The 17,742-nt window shown below is 44.4% G+C and overlaps 1 protein-coding gene across 6 annotated transcripts in view; it reads left to right on the top strand.

Annotated features, from left to right (window-relative positions):
• The window catches only part of PABPC1L (poly(A) binding protein cytoplasmic 1 like), a 63,782-nt gene that overhangs the window by 6,314 nt on the left and 39,726 nt on the right, over positions 1-17,742 (top strand). For all 6 annotated transcript variants that reach the window (XM_056548507.1, XM_056548501.1, XM_056548504.1 and 3 more), the window contains exons 2-5: positions 9,688-9,807; positions 10,768-10,966; positions 12,234-12,427; positions 13,741-13,856. In XM_056548507.1, the coding sequence (XP_056404482.1) occupies positions 9,790-9,807; positions 10,768-10,966; positions 12,234-12,427; positions 13,741-13,856 (527 nt within the window). In that variant the 5' untranslated portion in view covers positions 9,688-9,789. The remainder of the gene's footprint in view (positions 1-9,687; positions 9,808-10,767; positions 10,967-12,233; positions 12,428-13,740; positions 13,857-17,742) is intronic.

Below are 17,742 nucleotides of genomic sequence, written 5' to 3' on the forward strand. Positions count from 1 at the left end.
TTACTTCACAGAGCTAACTCGCTCCGTGCGTAATGACGGGCAATACAGGGGCCGGAGCATCGTTACATCACGGCTCCACCCCCTCGTGATGTCACGACCCGCCCCCTCAATTGAAGTCTATGGCAGGGGGTGTGGTGGCCATTGGGGGTGTGGTGGTGGTATTAAGGGGGCGGGCCGTGACGTCTCAATGCTCCAGCCCCTGTATCGCCGGTCATTACACACAGAGCGAGCGTGCACACAGAGCGAGCGTGCTCTGTGCAGTAATGATAGAGGGGTGCCGCAGCCGAGGTCCCCAGCAACGGGACCCCGGTGATCTGACATCTTATCCTTTGGATAGGGGATAACATGTCTAGGGGCGGAGTACCCCTTTAAAGGCCCAGGGATCGGCTGATCAATGGGCAATAGCTTATGCTTCAGCTGATCGTGTAGATCAGTGGTCTCCAAACTGCGGCCCTCCAGATGTTGCAAAACTACAATTCACAGCATGCCCGGACAGCCTTTGGCTGTCCGGGCATGCTGGGAGTTGTAGTTTTGCAACATCTGGAGGGGCGCAGTTTGGAGACCACTGGTGTAGATGGAGCAGCCCTGAAGATGGTTGACAGCAGCGCACTTTCTTGTGTAAATGGTGTTTTGAAGGCGTCCCACTTGTCTTGTAAATAGTCAATTGGCGCTTGTAACGGGACATTAATCTGCCAGTGTAAGAGAACCCTAAGGGTATGTTCACACTGCAGAATTTCCGTGCAAAATTTTGTGGAATAATTCCCCTGGAAATTCTCTCAATTTAATACTATTGATTTGAATGGGATTCAGCTGTCCTATTCAGACAACGGAAAATTTGCATTCGGCAGAAATATCAAATAAATCTATGGTGGAATCCCATAGAAATCATCGGGGCTTGAATTTTGGCTGAATTCTATTTTCTGAGAAAGCAAAAATTCCACTGTGTGAACATACCCTTAGGCTAAGCTCAAAATAGGTTCCTTAAGCCACCAGCAAGTCAAGCCAAACTATTAAAAAAAAGGCCAGTAGGAAGTAAAAATTCAATAAAACATAGCTTTTATTGAAAACTATAGACCAAAATAGAGAAATAAGAGTTAAAATGACAGTGTGGTTTAACCAATCTCTGGTATACAGGTCAGTGGGAAGAAATGAGCCAGTGTACTGCACTCACCCTTTGATAAAGCTGGAGGTTTGGCGAAATGTCCGGGTCGCAGTGTGCCAGGTTTTAAAGCAGTGCCTTTTTCCTATCTGTTCACATGAAGCAGAGTACGGCTCTATAAGGGCCCAGTTACAATACTGACGTGCCTAGTGGAATTCTGTTGGGAAAATACGGTGCATCAGCCCCCTTTCGTTCTCAATGGGATTCTGCTGCACCATTCACACTTAGAAATTCCGGACCCCAGACTCCACCAAAAACATGTTTGTTCTTTTGGTGGAATCCGCTCTGAAATGCATCGCAGTCTATGGAGACAGTGCATCCACAGAGGATGCGCTGATGGCAGTCAGAGAGGCTGCAGAGTGAGAAATTGGTCCTTAGCATCATCTATTACTGTATATATATATATATATATATATATATATATATATATACATACACACTAGCTGAGTACCCGGCGTTGCCCGGTCTTTCCTTCCTCATCCTTGTTGGGGAGGAAAATCAACAAAGGAGGAAGCTTTTGACTTCCTATCCCATCCCCATATATTGTTCTCATATCCCGTCCCCACGTCTTTGTCAGATGGGGTGTGGCTTGCAAGCCGGATTGACACATTCACCAGGAGATGCAGAGCTTGTGGAGTAAGGTACTGCAAGTCCCATATACTCACATGGGACTTGAAACAAAAACCCATCTTTTATGTAAGGGTGTAGGTAAGAGTTAATTTTGCTATCATATCTTTTTATTTGACATATAAATAATGTGTACCAGGTATTATTGAAATATCTCCAGCCATACGGAAGTTATGTGGGAACGTACATTTCACATTGATTTGCATGGGACTTTAACCCCTTAAGGACCAGGCCATTTTACACCTTAGGACCAGAGCGTTTTTGAACATCTGACCACTGTCACTTTAAACATTAATAACTCTGGAATGCTTTTAGTTATCAATCTGATTCCGAGATAGTTTTTTTCGTGACATATTCTACTTTAACATAGTGGTAAAATTTTATGGTAACTTGCATCCTTTCATGGTGAAAATCCCAAAATTTGATGAAAAAAAATGAAAATTTTAGCATTTTTCTAACTTTGAAGCTCTCTGCTTGTAAGGAAAATGGATATTCCAAATAAAGTTTTTTTTGGATCACATATACAATATGTCTACTCTATGTTTGCATAATAAAATTGACGTGTTTTTACTTTTGGAAGACACCAGAGGGCTTCAAAGGTCAGCAGCAATTTTCAAATTTTTCACTAAATTTTCAAACTCACTATTTTTCAGTGACCAGTTCAGTTTGAAGTGGATTTGAAGGGTCTTCATATTAGAAATACCCCATAAATGACCCCATTATAAAAACTGCACCCCCCAAAGTATTCAAAATGACATTCAGTAAGTGTTTTAACCCTTTAGGTGTTTCACAGGAATAACAGCAAAGTGAAGGAGAAAATTCAAAATCTTCATTTTTTACACTCGCATGTTATTGTAGACCCAATTTTTGAATTTTTGCAAGTTGTAAAAGGAGAAAATTTTTACTTGTATTTGTAGCCAAATTTCTCTCGAGTAAGGACATACCTCATATGTCTATGTAAAGTGTTCGGAGGGTGCAGTAGAGGGCTCAGAAGCAAAGGAGCTACAAGGGGATTTTGGAGAGAGTTTTTGGGGGGCATGTCACCTTTAGGAAGCCCCTAGGGTGCCAAAACAGCAAAAAAAAAACACATGGCATACCATTTTGGAAACTAGACCCCTCAGGGAACGTAACAAGGAATTAAGTGAGCCTTAATACCCCACAGGTGTTTCATGACTTTTGCAAAAATTTTTTTTACATACAATGCTTGTTTTTCCAAAATATTTAAATTTTTAAACAGGGTAATAGCAGAAAATACCCCCCAAAATTTGAAGCCCAATTTATCTCAATTCAGAAAACACCCCATATGGTGGTGAAAAGTGCTCTACTGGCTCACTCACAGGTCTCAGAAGAGTAGTAGGCACATTTGGCTTTTTGGAAGCAAATTTTGCTCAGGGGCTTCCTAAATGCGGCATGCCCCCAATGGTGCCAGGACAGCAAAAAAAAAAAACACATGGCATTATATTTTGGAAACTAGACCCCTTAGGGAACGTAACAAGGGGTAAAGTAAACCTGAATACCCCACAGGGGTTTCACGACTTTTGCATATGTAAAAAAAAAATTTTTTTACCGAAAATGCTTGTTTTTCCAAAAAATTTTCATTTTTACAAAGGGTTAAAGCAGAAAAAAATAAATAAATTAGAAGCCCAATTTCTCCCGATTCAGAAAACACCCCATATGGGGGTGAAAAGTGCTCTGCTGGCGCACTACAGGTCTCAGAAGAGGAGGAGTTACAAATTTTGCTCTGGGGGCATGCCGCATTTAGGAAGCCCCTATGGTGCCAGGACAGTAGAAAAAAAAAAAAAAAACACATGGCATTACATTTTGGAAACTAGACCCCTCGGGGAACGTAACAGTGTTACTGAGTACTTACACCTCACAGGTTTTTTGAACAGTGGGCCGTAAAAGTGAAAAATTTTATTTTTTTTGCACTATATTGATAGTGTTACCCCAAATGTTTCATTTTCACATTGGGTAATAGGGCAAAAGGCCCCCAAAATTTGTAGAACAATTTTGTCTGAGAAAAAAAATACCCCATATATGGATGTAAATTGCTCTGTGGATGCACTACAATGCTCAGAATAGAAGGAGTGAAAATTTTGTTGTAATTGAAGTCGGGGGTCATGTGCATTTATAAAGCCCCCATTGTGCAAAAAAAAACCTACATGTGACACCATTTTAGAAACGACACCCGTCAATGAACATAACAAGGGGTACAGTGGGAAATAACACCTCACAGGTTTTTTGAAAAGTGGGCCATGAATTGAAAAATGTATTTTTTTACAGTAAAATGCTGGGGTTACCCAATTATTAACATTTTCACAAGGAGTAATATGATAAATTGGGTTACAAATTTTGGAGGGCTTTTCCCCCTGACTATAAAAATACATCCACATATGGGGTAACGTGCTGGACGGGCGCACAACAAGGCTCAGAAGTCATAGAGGTCACTTTGTATTTGTGACCTATGGCATATCAGTAGCTGACGGTTACATACATTCCGAGGAAAATACAAAAATGAAACACCCACATGTGACTCCATTACAGAAAGTACCCACCCTGAGGAATCGGTATAGGGGTAAAGACGACATTTTTAACGCACAGGTGTTTCCTAAATTTATTTTCCAGGAATGGATGAAGGGTAGCTTTTGAAAATTGCAATTTTCAACCTATGCTCTGCTTCATTTTTCTGGAAACAACTAACATGTGACTCCGAATTGTCGCCTGGAAATACGACAGAGGTCATGAGCGAGAACTCTTCACATTTGAGGCGGATGTTTGTTACGGACCTAACAGTTACATACATTCAGAGGAAAATACAAGAAAGGAACACCCACATGTGAGAATACTACAAACAGTGCACCCCCTAGGGAAGGTGTATAGGGGTGAAGTAGAGATTTGGAACAGACGGGTGTTCCCTTCATTTATTTTCCAGGAATGGATGAAGAGTACTATGGGGGGGGGGGGGGGGGAAGAAAATTGCAATTTTACTGATATGCCAATTATTTTCCCAGAATGATGTCCCAGAGTACAGCCAAAAGTAAAAATGATGCCCGCCCCAAACTCTATACTCTGAATCATCATTCTGGGAAGGGGATGTATGGGGCCGTCCCTATTCTGTTACCTCAAATGCGCAACCCGCTCAGGTGGAGAGAGAGCGTTGCGCATTTAAGGCAACTGCAAACCTCCAATGCTGTTGACTCTGTGTCCCATGACCCATTTTTGGGGGGAAAAAGATATTATGAGGGGCATAGGGAAAGAGGTTTTGGGTTTGATTTTTTTGGGGGTAGGGTATTTTGGTATAAAATTTGGAAGACAATGTACCCTGGACTGGTACATTGGAGCCGAATTCTGGGGAATTAAATTTAGGGCAAAGGATGGAAAATTTAGTACTCCATGGAAGTGTGATGCTCCCTGAAGCAGCCTATGCAGAGGCCTGGATTATCGGGGCAAGTGTCACACTGAATGGTGGTGTCCCTCCGTCTCCCCTTCCTGTGACACACTCTGCATCTGTTCTGGGTTCGTCCTGACCTTCCAGTGTTGGGGATCACACCTGGAAAGTGTTGGACGGGGACGATCCGGGGACCTAAAGTTCCAGAGGTGCTCTGACCCGCTCTTTGGCGGTCACCATAGATGATGGCCTTTAGAACTACCTCTTGGAACTGCAGGTATGTCCCTGTGTTGCCAGCGTTCTGGTACAGTATAAAAGAGTTGTACATGGCAACCTGTACCATGTAGACCGCAACCTTTTTATACCATACGCGTGTTTTCCGCATGGCGTTATATGGTTTGAGGACTTGATCAGAAAGATCAACTCCCCCCATATACCGATTTTAGTCCAGAATACAATCGGGCTTGAGGACCGGTCCCGCGGTACCTCGCGGTACCGATGGGGTGGAAGGCCTCTTTGATTCTTCCGGACTGTCCCACAAGCGACCGTGGATCTGGCGGCGAGGGATGAAAAGAGAGGGATACTAGTATAAAAGTTATCCACGTAAAGGTGGTAAACTTTATCTAGCAATGGGTGCAAAAGGCCCCAAACGATTTTCCCGCTAACACCCAGAGTGGGGGGACATTCTGGGGGTTCAAAACGGGAATCTCGTCCCTCATACACTATAAACTTGCAAGTGTACCCTAAGGTACTCTCGCAAAGTTTATACATCTTCACGCCATACCGCGCTCGCTTGTATTGCCGGAAGCTGAGTCTCCCCTTGAAGCTGATGAGAGACTCATCAATAGAGACCTCCCGCCCCAGGACATAGGCCTCTCAAAATCTGGCCCCGAAGTGATTGATGACCGACCTGATTGTATACAGGCGGTCATACGCGGGATCAGTTCGGGGGGGACATGCCGCATTATCAGCATAATGCAAACATCTCTGAATGGCCTCGAACCGGTGATGTGTCATGGCCATACTGTAGAGGGGTGTCTGGTAAAAGATGTCCCCAGTCCAATATTGCCTGACACTGGGTTTTTTAACTATACCCATATGCAGCGTGAGGCTCCAAAAGGTCCTCATTTCGGCTGCATCGACTGGAGTCCAGCCACCGGGTCTAGCTAAAAGTGAGCCCGGGTTAGCGTCGATGAACTGTTGGGCATACAGATTCGTCTGTGTAACCATCAAATTAACAAAGTCGTCACTGAAAAAATGACCGAAAAAGTCCTTTTCAGTGAACCCGACGATGTTAATTTTGATTCCTGAGTCGCCAACAAACTCAGGAATCACGGGCTCGTGGTCCGCTGGCTGAGTCCAGACAAGTTCTCTGGTACGATGTACCAGTGATCTTGGCTGGGGGGCTTCACTAGTATGAGCGCCAGGGGGACTCATACTAGCATGGGGCACAGGGACTGATCAGCGGCGGGTGGGCTTTAACAAACGGTGGTGGACCGCTCTTTTATAACTGAGGGTCCGCACACACGCTTAGGGAAAAAAAAGATCTGCGCCAAAAAAAAAAAAGGCTGGCGGCAGACCGCAGCGACCCAGCATGGCCGGGGTCACGCAGCTAAAGGTGCTACGGACCCACGGACACCCACTGAGGTACGTGGAGAAAAAAAAAAAATATATATATATATACATATATTTATATATTTTTTTTAACCCTAACCTGTCCCTACCTAAATCTAAAGCTATCCCTGGGGATTTCTGTGCCAAGGGGCCACAGAAAGGGGGCAAGGGGCACTTTTTTTTACAGTGAGGGGATGGTGGGCAGCACGGGGCTTCGTCCTGCTCGCCAGATCTCTGTGGAATGGCGGGCAGAACGGAGCAACATGCTCCTAGCCCCCACCATCCCCTCCCATTACACTGTGATTGGTGTGGCCACTTTGGCCACCCAATCACAACTGTACTGAGGGGGGTGGCCACAATGCCAGCCCCAGTACAGCACGGATGGTGATTGGTGGTGTATACTACACCACCAGTCACCATCTATATCCGGGTCACAGGGTCACACGTGACCCTGATGACGCCGAACCGCTGCAGAACGCCGGTAAGTAGTTACCGGCGTCCTGCAGCGTTCGCCGATATAGGAGGTCCTCCGGACCTCCTCCGGCACACTGCCGGGATGTCTGCTGAATGAAATCAGCAGACATCCGGCTCCGATCTCCGCCCGGCGAGCGGCGGGGAATGGAATCGCAGCGCATCGCTCGTCTGAATTGATGAGGGGCAGGGAACGGAATCGCAGCGCATCGCTCGTCTGAATTGACGAGCGGTGCCCTGCAATTGCCGACATGGGGGGGGTCATCATGACCCCCCTGGGCGATATGCCGTGATGCCTGCTGATCGATTTCAGCAGGCATCGGGCACCGGCTCCGCTCCAGATGGCTGCGGGGGTCGGGAAAGAGCATGACGTTCTCATACCTCATGTGTCCTTAAGGACTCGGACATGGAGACGTATGAGAACGTCATGTGTCCTTAAGGGGTTAAACAAAAACCCTGACCCTCACAAATGGGGACAGTTAAGGGTTAAATTAACTATCCTATATTTTAAGTGGACATATAAGTAACATGTGACCAAGTATTATCGAAATATCTCCAGCCGTTTGGAAGTTATGTAGTAACATATATTTCCCATAGACTTGTATGGGACTTTAAGCAAAAACCCCAACCCTGGCAAATGGGGGTGAGTAAGGGTTAAATCACCAGTCCTATGTTTGTTATTGACATATAAGTAACATGTGGCCAAGTTTCATGTTAATATCTTTAGTCGTTTGGAAGTGATGCTGGAACATACATACACACATTGTTATATAACAAACAAACAAAGTAAAATCTCCCTTAGTGGACACCTCCCAATACGGGACAGACTTTTATTCACCGAAAGTGTCCCATAAGAATTGATGTATTTGCACCCTCCGAATAGGGGACACTCCCAATAGCAGCTGAGGACACAGCCAATAGAGGACAAAACACACCCAACAGGGGACAACCTAGCTTTTGTGCCGCCCTACCTTGTACACAGGACAGCTGTAAGGGGGGTACAGCCAGTACCCCAGTAAGCGGCCACTGCTCCCAGTGGACCCTGGCTCGTGCTGCAGCCCCAGGACAGAAAGTCTCCTTCTTCTGTACATCCACTGGCCGCATCATTCGCCACCCTCTGATCCCCCCCCCATGCCACTCTATTCCCCCAGTTCCAAATCACCCCCACCCTCTTATTACCCCCTGTGCCACATAATTTCCCCTTGATCCCCCCATGCCACTTCATTCTCCCTTTATTACCCTCTGTGCAAATTCATCACCCCCTCTTTACCACCCCTTTTGCCATTTCTTTCCCCCCTCTTAGTGAGTGCAGCTCAGGGGATGTCAGGAGAACACCAAAACCTGCACCTGAGCCTGCTGGCCAGGTAAGAAGAACAGGGGGAGGATTGAAGGGAAAAGTGATGTAGCACAAGGGGTAATTGGGGAATGATTTGGCACAGGACACAGGGTGAATATAGTGGCACAGGGGGATAAAGGGGGAATGAAATGGGGGGATGAAATGACACGGGGTAGTAAAGAGGGGGTGATGTCTTTGCACAGAGGATAATATAAGGGGAATGGAATGTTGTGGGGGGGATGAAAGGGAAGTTATGTGGCACAGGGGGTAAGGGGGGGGGGGTGATCTGGCACAGTGAGAATAAAGTGGTACAAGAGGATAAAGGTGAAATGGCATGGGGGGAAATCAAGGTGAAATGTGGCACAAGGGGTTCAAGGGGAGAGGAAGAAGTAGCATTGGAGGGATCAAGATTGGGGAATAAAATGGTATCGGTGGTGATAAGGGGTGATTAAACGGCACTGGGAGATTCTACTGTAATATCGTTTTTTTATGTTTTGTAGGGAATTACACTCCCGAGTGAGTACAGTATTTGGTCATTTAGAGAGATTTTTGAGCCTTTTTCCAATAGGGGATATCTCCCAATAGTGAATGCTTTTTTCCCTGTAAGTGTCCACTATTGGGAGATTCTATTCTATATTTGGACAGGTAAGTGTGCTGCCGTTAATCACCTTTATGGCTACAGTCACCTCTTGGAACTTGTAAAATTGAAGTCTACTCGGTTCTGCTGTACCAGACATATTGTATTTATAAGGCTATGTTCACAGTCTGTATCTTGGCCATTATTATGAGACATAAAAGGCCTTTTTTGTTCCCAATGGGAAAATGTTTGCTCATTTCTTCCAAAAACATCACCACCCCTGTACTCAGTTTTTGTGGGGTATTACAACTTATCTCCATTAATTTTAATGAAGCTGAGCTGCAATACTACACACAACCTGGAGACAGGTGTGGCACTGTTTTTGGAAGAAATCAGCTCTGTTTATCTATTCTTGGATAGCCCCTTTGGCTCAGTAAGACATAAAGATAAAGTGATTACTCTCCTGCACCAATTCCCCACAACTGCCTTTCTGATGCTTAGTTGTTTCCTGTAAGGCTTCCCTATAGGGTACTGTCTGTTCAGCCAACCCCGGGCAGTGATTGGACGGTGAGTGGGCATTTGCTGCAAGTACAACGTGTTACAGGAAGCAGTAGTAAATGGAAGGCCTGGGACAGGTGAGTAGGACTACTTTTTGAAAACTTTCTCAGGCTGGGTTCACACTATGTTTATTATATACGGGGACTGGATCCGGCTGGTAGATGGGAAAACCGGGTGCTCCCATTTGAATGAGCCAACCGGAGTCAGATAGTGAGTCTGGTCGGCTCATTTTTGCCCCGTATCCGGTTTTGTGACTGAACCTAAAACCGCGGTATACCATGGTTTTAGGTCCGGTCACGGGGTAAAAATTTGTCACTATCTGACTCCGTCTCAATCAAATGAATGAGATGCGGGCCGGGTCCGGCTGGGATACGGGAGCCCCCTGGTTTTCCCATCTGCCAGACGGATCTGCTTCCCGTATATGATAAACGTAGTGTGAACCCAGCCTTACCATGTGCCAGTTTTACATTTTTTGCCTGGGGATTGACGACCTCTTTAATTTTACAGTCATAATGTGTAATAAATCGCCAGGGCATTGTTTGGATTGTTTTTGTCAAAAAAACTGCAGTTCTTTTCAAGGTTTTTGGGAAGTTTGAATCTTGTTTTGCCTGTAAAAATGTATTTATTTATTTATTTGAGGATCTTAGTGAGTCTGTCAGTTGGGGTCATCACACCGTGGTCAGACCAGGACTTGTGGCCATAATATGGTCGCAAAAATGCCACTGAATTGCGCCAGTGTGAACCCAGCTTTTGGTTTGTAGAATTCATATTCAGTTTCTCAAGATTGTAATATTGGTACATCTGTGTCCATATTATTGCTGCACGTCCGTCCGTCCCCCCGATCCAAAATCTGCCTGAAGAGACAGTATCATTGATCCCTATGAAATTCCATCATATTGCATTGTGAATCTGGCCTTACATAATGTTGTACTCTCCTGCCATCTCAGTCCTATAGAAATAAATATCAGTTGCCCATAATGGTCACATGACACATTTTGCCAAATTGAGATGATTATAACCTTTAAATCCTTTCTTAGCAAACCATGAATGCAACAGGGGCGGGATACCCACTGGCCTCGCTGTATGTAGGTGATCTGCATGTAGATGTAACAGAAGCAATGTTGTATGAAAAGTTTTCTCCAGCCGGCCCAATAATGTCCATCAGAGTATGCCGTGACATCTCTACACGCCGGTCCCTTGGCTATGCCTACATCAATTTCCAGCAACCAGCAGATGGTAAGTTTACACGTTCCGGCCTGTATATCTAGGCAGTTTGAGGCTCTTTTCACACTGTGTTTTTTGCATTTACAGACAAAGGTATGTGTCGGGACTCCACATTGTATATGTATATATATATATATATATATATATATATATATATATATATATATATATAATCTGATCTGTGGCTTGATAGCCTGTTTGTATTTTTTGTATATCACTTACTTTACCAAAAAATTACTCCTTACGCTAAGAAAAAAACATTCTAAAGTCTTGCCCACTAGGTGTCTCACTTTCCAACAATCTGCTGTCCATTGTTTGTTAGGCTCAGTCCATCTCTAGTAACCAAGAGATTAGAACTCAGGAGCTTGGGGCACTATGTGCAGGAAAGAGAAAGTGAGTAAGAGAGCCTGGGTTGTGTACCTGCAATCGTTGAGCCTGTCTGTCTTCTCCAGAGGATTCATACAGTGCTTAAAAGGTAAATCAAGGCCTCTTATCTCACTGCCCATACAGCCTTGAGCACTTGTCCCTTGTATGTAAATACTTTTGCACCTACAGTTCTGCCTCCTGAATGTAAGCTTCCCTGTCATTTAGTCAGCAGGCTTGCCATCATCATCATCAGCAGCAGCAGCAGCAGTTCAGTGCTTAGGGTAACCTATTTCTCACTGTGATGCTGCTGTTTTTTCTCTCATAACACCTTGCAAGCTGAGTGCATCATTATCCCCTCCAAATGATATCTATAGTGCAAGACAGTAAATCATCCCACACCACAGTGCCAACCTGTTCAGTCCAGTGCATTTTCATGAAAACTGTCATTGCATAGCAGAGAGGAGTGTGTGCTTTCCTGTTAAGTAAGGGAAATGAAGTACTTGTGCGCATACTGCTGGCAAAAAGCCTGTTTCTAGTCAGTGCACCATGGAGGGTGCTCTTAACAGCAGTGAAAGCACTAAAATCACCTTCTCACCTCTTTGAAGGGTTAACCTACAAAAACCATGCCAGTTTTTAAAATCTTTTTGAAGTACAGGTACACTTTAAAGGACATATAAAGTTCATGCATTTTCTTTCTGGATTGTGCTCTGTGGAATATTGCAAATTCCCGATAGGATCCACCCAAACAGGATTAAATAATATCTTTTTTCCTTATCGACTGATGGAGATTTTCCAATGATTACAGCAAACACGGTGTGAAACAAGCCTGACTAGGCTATAAGGTGCATATTTTCCTCCATAAGTTACATATATTATACAGTGTTAATGTTTTGTCAATTACCTTCTTTTCTAGCTGAGCGAGCTCTGGACACCATGAATTTTGAGGTCATTAAAGGCCGGCCGATCCGCATCATGTGGTCTCAGAGGGACCCTGGGCTTCGGAAATCTGGTGTAGGAAATGTGTTCATCAAGAACCTAGATGAGTCTATCGACAACAAAGCTTTGTATGATACCTTCTCAGCATTTGGGAACATTTTATCTTGTAAGGTAAATTAGATCAGCCAAAATTTCAGTCACCAATGTCCATTTGCAGGAGGCCAAAATTGGGGCAAAGGAAAAAGTGGAGCACTTGCCTATAGATTCCAGATCTTATACTTCAGATGCACTTTTGTAAATGAAAGCTTTGTCCTGATCAACTTTTTCCTGTGCGTCATCCACTGCCAGCTGTCAGCAAGTGCACATGTAAGACTAAGTTCACACTACCGTCAGTCTTTTTGTTTTTCTGCTCCGTCATAAAATCTGTCACATGCTGGTCACTAGCAGCACCAGACAGTCTTCGGTGACTTATGATAAGGTTAGTCGGTTCTGTTTATCATTTTGATGGAAAGGATAGTGCTGCATCCGATGCTATTCTTCCCATTAAATATGATGCAACTGCAGACATACTCTGACCAAATAAATTAGGCAACAAGGGATGAAAGAATGAGCACTCACCATCCATGGCCTTCCTTTTTGTCTTTATTCCTGCGGAACATATATAACAGCAACACTGTGAATAAAGACATATAAAGGAATACCTTGGATGGTGGGTGCTCTTGTTCTTTCATCCCTTGTTATATTGAGAAGCACCAGAGGTCAAGCACTCCTCCATTCATTTGCCATAAAAGCTAGGGGTTAGTTCGCTTCGTCCAAGTGACATGGGTGGTGCCGGGTACATCCAGTTCTGCAGACGTTAGTGATACTCTGACCAGAGCCTCTGACTGTAGTGTGAACAGAGCTTTAAAGGGGTACTCCACTGACCAGTGTTCAGAAGTAAATGTTCTGAATGCTGTTTTCGCTCTGCGTGGGCTGGCCACGCCCCTCTTGACATCACGGCCACGCCCCTCAATGCCAGTCTATGGAAGGGGGTGTGGCGACTGCCTGGAAATTTTTTTTTTTAATCAACTGGTGCCAGAAAGGTAAACGGATTTTTTAATTACTATTTAAAAATCTTAATCCTTCCAGTACTTATCAACTGCTGTATACTACAGAGGAAGTTCTTTTCTTTTTGAATTTCCTTTCTGTCTGCTGACTTTCTGCTTACACCTCTGTCCATTTCAGGAACTGTCAAGAGCAGGAGCAAATCCCCATAGCAAACCTCTTCTGCTCTGGACAGTTCCTGACATGGACAGAGGTGTCAGCAGAGAGCACTGTGGTCAGACAGAAAAGAAATCCAAAAAGAAAGGAATTTCCTCTGTTGTATACAGCAGCTGATAAGTACTGGAAGGGTTAAGATTTTTAAATAGAAGTAATATACAAATCAGTTTAACTTTCTGGCACCAGTTGGTGTAACCCATTAAGATCTATTCTTTATCTTCTAGGTGGTTTGTGATGAAAATGGATCAAGGGGGTATGGTTTTGTTCACTTCGAGACACAAGAAGCTGCTAATCGGGCAATCCAGACCATGAATGGCATGCTACTCAATGATCGCAAAGTGTAAGTATAATTATACATACAGATACCGTAATATACACACGTCACTTTTTAGGTACACCTTGCTAGTATTAGGTTTGACCCCCTTTTGCCTTTTTCGTGATATACATTCTATGAGGTGCTGGAAACATTCTTCACAGGTTTTGACCCATATAGACATGATGGCTTCTTGCAGTTGCTTCAGATTTGTGGGCTGCATATCCATGTTTGAGATGTTGAGAATTGTGATATTGGGCCATGTGTAGCCATCAAAAGATGGGTCCACTGTGGTGATAAAGGGATATACATGGTCAGAAACAATACTCAGTCTGTTGTTTAAACAATGCATAATTGGTACTAAGGAGCCAAAGTGTGCCAAGAAAATGTCCCCCGCACCATTACACCACCATCAGCCATTGATACAAGGAAGCATGGATCCAGTCTTTCATGTTCACTCTAAATTCTGCCCCTGCCATCTGAATGTCACAGCTGGAATCAAAACTCATCAGACCAGGCAACATTCATCCAGTCTTCCATTGTACAATTTTGGTGTCTGTGTGAATTGTAGCCTCAGTGTACTGTTCTTAGCTGACTGGAGTAGCACAGGATGTGGTCTTCCGCTGCTGTAGCCCATCTGCTTCAAAGTTGGCTGTGTTGTGTTTAGAAGTGGTATTCTGAAAAAAGTTCACCATTAATTTTTTTTTTTTTTTTTTTTTTTTTTTTTTTTTAGCACTTCCAGTGCTCTCTGCTGACACCTCTGTCTGTGTCAGGAACTGTCCAAAGTAGGAGCAAATCCCCATAGGAAACCTCTCCTGCTCTGGACAGTTCCTGACATGGACAAAGGGGTCAGCAGAGAGCGCTGTGTTCAGACTGAAAAAAACACAAACTTCCTCTGTAGTACACAGCAGCTGATAAGTACTGGAAGGGTTAAGATTTTTGAATAGAAGTCATTTACAAATCTGGCATCGGTTTATTTGAAAACATTTGTTTACCTAATCGCTCACGACACCTGTATTGAAGTTATCGTGGCCATTATTCCCCCTTCCCTCTGATCCCCTTTTGCCATTATCCCCCTCTCCGATCCCCCTGGGCCAATATATGAGATGTTACATTTAACATGCTTACCCGGCCTGTGTCTATGCCGTTCGGCAGGAGTTGGAGGGCCGTACTGACGGGTGATGTCCTTCTGCGCTGTGCCGGCACCTCCGCGCAACGTCAGGGATGTCACGCATCAGGCCCGGCAGCCACTGCAGCTCACGTAAAGTTGCCACGGCTCCGAGGTGGTACAATATGGTGAGCTACCGCAGCGTCAAATCCTTGCTCTGCGCTAACAAATACTGGCCAATACATGGCCATTATTTATCAGCGAATTGCCGTACCCCTGGTAGAGAACCCCTGCCTTAAAGGACTGGGAATTGTCGGGAATGTGGGTGCTTCAGCCTCCTCTGTGATCACAACTGCTATTTCCATTCCCCCTAGTGTTCAAGAGGAAAATCTTACTCTATATTCCTCCTCTGATGAAGAGCAAGAAGAGTTTAAATCCAAATTGCTCTTTTCTCCAGATAATTCTGATCAGCTCCTCAAAGCAATCCACCTAATGGCTAATCTTGAGGAGAGCAGAGAGACAGTCACGGCCGAGGACGCCCTATGTGAAGGCTTAGGCCCCAAGAAGTCCTGTACATTTAATTTGCATAAAAGTATCAAGCAAATAAGGAATGGGAAAATCCTGAGAAGAAATCATTATTTTTTTCCCTAAACTCCTTAAGAGGAAGTACCCCTTTGAGGAGTCAGTCACTAAGTCATGGGATAGAGCCCCGTTAATTGATGCCCCGGTGCCTAAAATTACTAAGAAATCCGCCTTGCCATTTGAAGATCTAGGAACTCTATCTGATCCAATGGACAAAAAAGCAGAGTTCTTTAATAAAAAGACTTGGGAGGCGGTCACAGCTTCTATCAGAACCAACTTGCTGCTACATGTCGCTCGCTCCTTAAGAGTCTGGCTTTTATAATTACAAACCCATCTTGTTAACCAGACCCCTGGAGAAGAGATCTTAAAATCTTTACCTGTGATTTCCAAGGCGGTAGATTTTTTGGCAGACTCCTCGGTAGATTCTCTAATATTGGGTGCCAAAACAGCAGCTATATCCAACTCTTCTAGGAGGGCCACATGGCTTAAGCAGTGGAAGGGTTATGTGGGCTCAAAAGGCAAACTATGTTCCCATCCCTTGCATTGGAGATCACCTTTTTGGTCCCATCATAGACAAAGTAATTGAGAAGGTTTCTGATAGGAAGAAAGGATTTCCCAATGAGGGTTGTGCTCCTGATTCCTTTCGTATCAAAAAACAACCCAGAAAACCTAATCAGAAGTTTATGGACAATAGGAAATTTAAAGTCCCTAGCAAAGGGAGAGGTTTCCTCTTCAATCCCAACAAAGAATCTAATCCCAAAGATCCCAAGCAATGAAGGTTTTCTCCCAGTGGGGGCGTCTGTCCAGGTTTGCGGGGGCCTGGGAGAAAATGTCTTCCAGCCCCTGGATTCTATCCACCCTGAGATCGGGTCTCCTTCTGGAGTTGTTTTTTTTTTTTCCTCTGGACAGATTCTTCCCCACTGGGATAGTGAAAGATTCCCTGAAACAAGAGGCCATGCTAGCAGAAATAAAATCTCTGGTTCCAGTCGCCCAGGGGGAGGAGGGGATTCTATTTCTCTTAATAAAAAGAAACCCAATGGTTCTTTCAGAGTTATAATAAATATGAAAAAATGTAACAATTTCTGTCAAAAAAAAAAATTCAGGATGGAGTCCCTAAAATCCACAATCCCTCTATTTCCAAATTGCATAATGGCCTCTGTAGATTGAGCAGACGCCTACTACCATATTCCCATCCACAACTCTCATCAAAAGTTTCTAAGAGTGGCGGTCTTTATGGAAGGAGCAGGGGTCCATTTACAATATCAGGCCCTTCCCTTTGGGGTCTCTCAAGCCCCAAGGGTATTTGCCAAGGTGATGGCTGAGGTGGCAGCTTTCATAAGAACCCAAAACATCCGGTTAGTTCCATATCTGGATGATTTACTGATTGTATCAGACTCCTCAGAAACCCTTTGTTTGAATATTCAAGTAGTTTGCTCTATATTTAAAGACCTGGGTTGGAATCTGAATCTAAAAAAGTCAAACTTTAACCCCTTCCAGGCTGTGTGTTTTTTTGGGCATCTCTCTGCATTCAGTGTCTCAGCTTTCCCTCCTGCCTCTAGCCAAACAGATCCTCATCAAGGACAGAATAGAAGTTCTTTTCCGGTCTCACTTATGCACCTTCAGGGAAGCAATGTCAGTACTAGGTCTGACTACTTGTATCGTAGCAGTGAAGTGGGCTCAGTACAGATCCAGGATGTTGCAGAAAGATATCCTTCAAAAGTGGGATGGCAATCCCTCATCACTAAACTAAACATTTTCTCTTTCCTCAAAAGCAAGGGTCTCCTTGATATGGTGGATGAACCCCCAACAACCTATCTCAAGGGGTACATTGGTCTCCCTCGTCAGTAGTGAGTATAACTACAGACTCCAGTCCTTGGGGTTGGGGTGCCTCCTGCGGTCAGTGTCTCCTTCAAGGCAGATGATCTCCTCAGATGCATCAGTCTACGTCAAGTTACAGAGCTCTATACAGTGTTCCAGGCAATATCTCTGCTTATTCCTCAAATCCAAGGGAAGGATGTGCTGATATATTCAGACAACACCACCGCTGTAGCTTACTTAAACGGGGGACAAGAGCGGACTCCTTGTTAAATCTCTTTTTCCAGATTTTTTCCCTAGCAGAAGCCAGGTTGGCATCTCTCTGCGGTTCTCCTGAGAGGGGAAGACAACAAGGCGGCAGACGTCCTCAGCTGAGTTCATCTTCTTCAGTCTGAATGGTGTCTAAAA

This window comes from Hyla sarda, chromosome 12 (genome assembly GCF_029499605.1).
Source record: "Hyla sarda isolate aHylSar1 chromosome 12, aHylSar1.hap1, whole genome shotgun sequence".
Taxonomy (NCBI): domain Eukaryota; kingdom Metazoa; phylum Chordata; class Amphibia; order Anura; family Hylidae; genus Hyla; species Hyla sarda.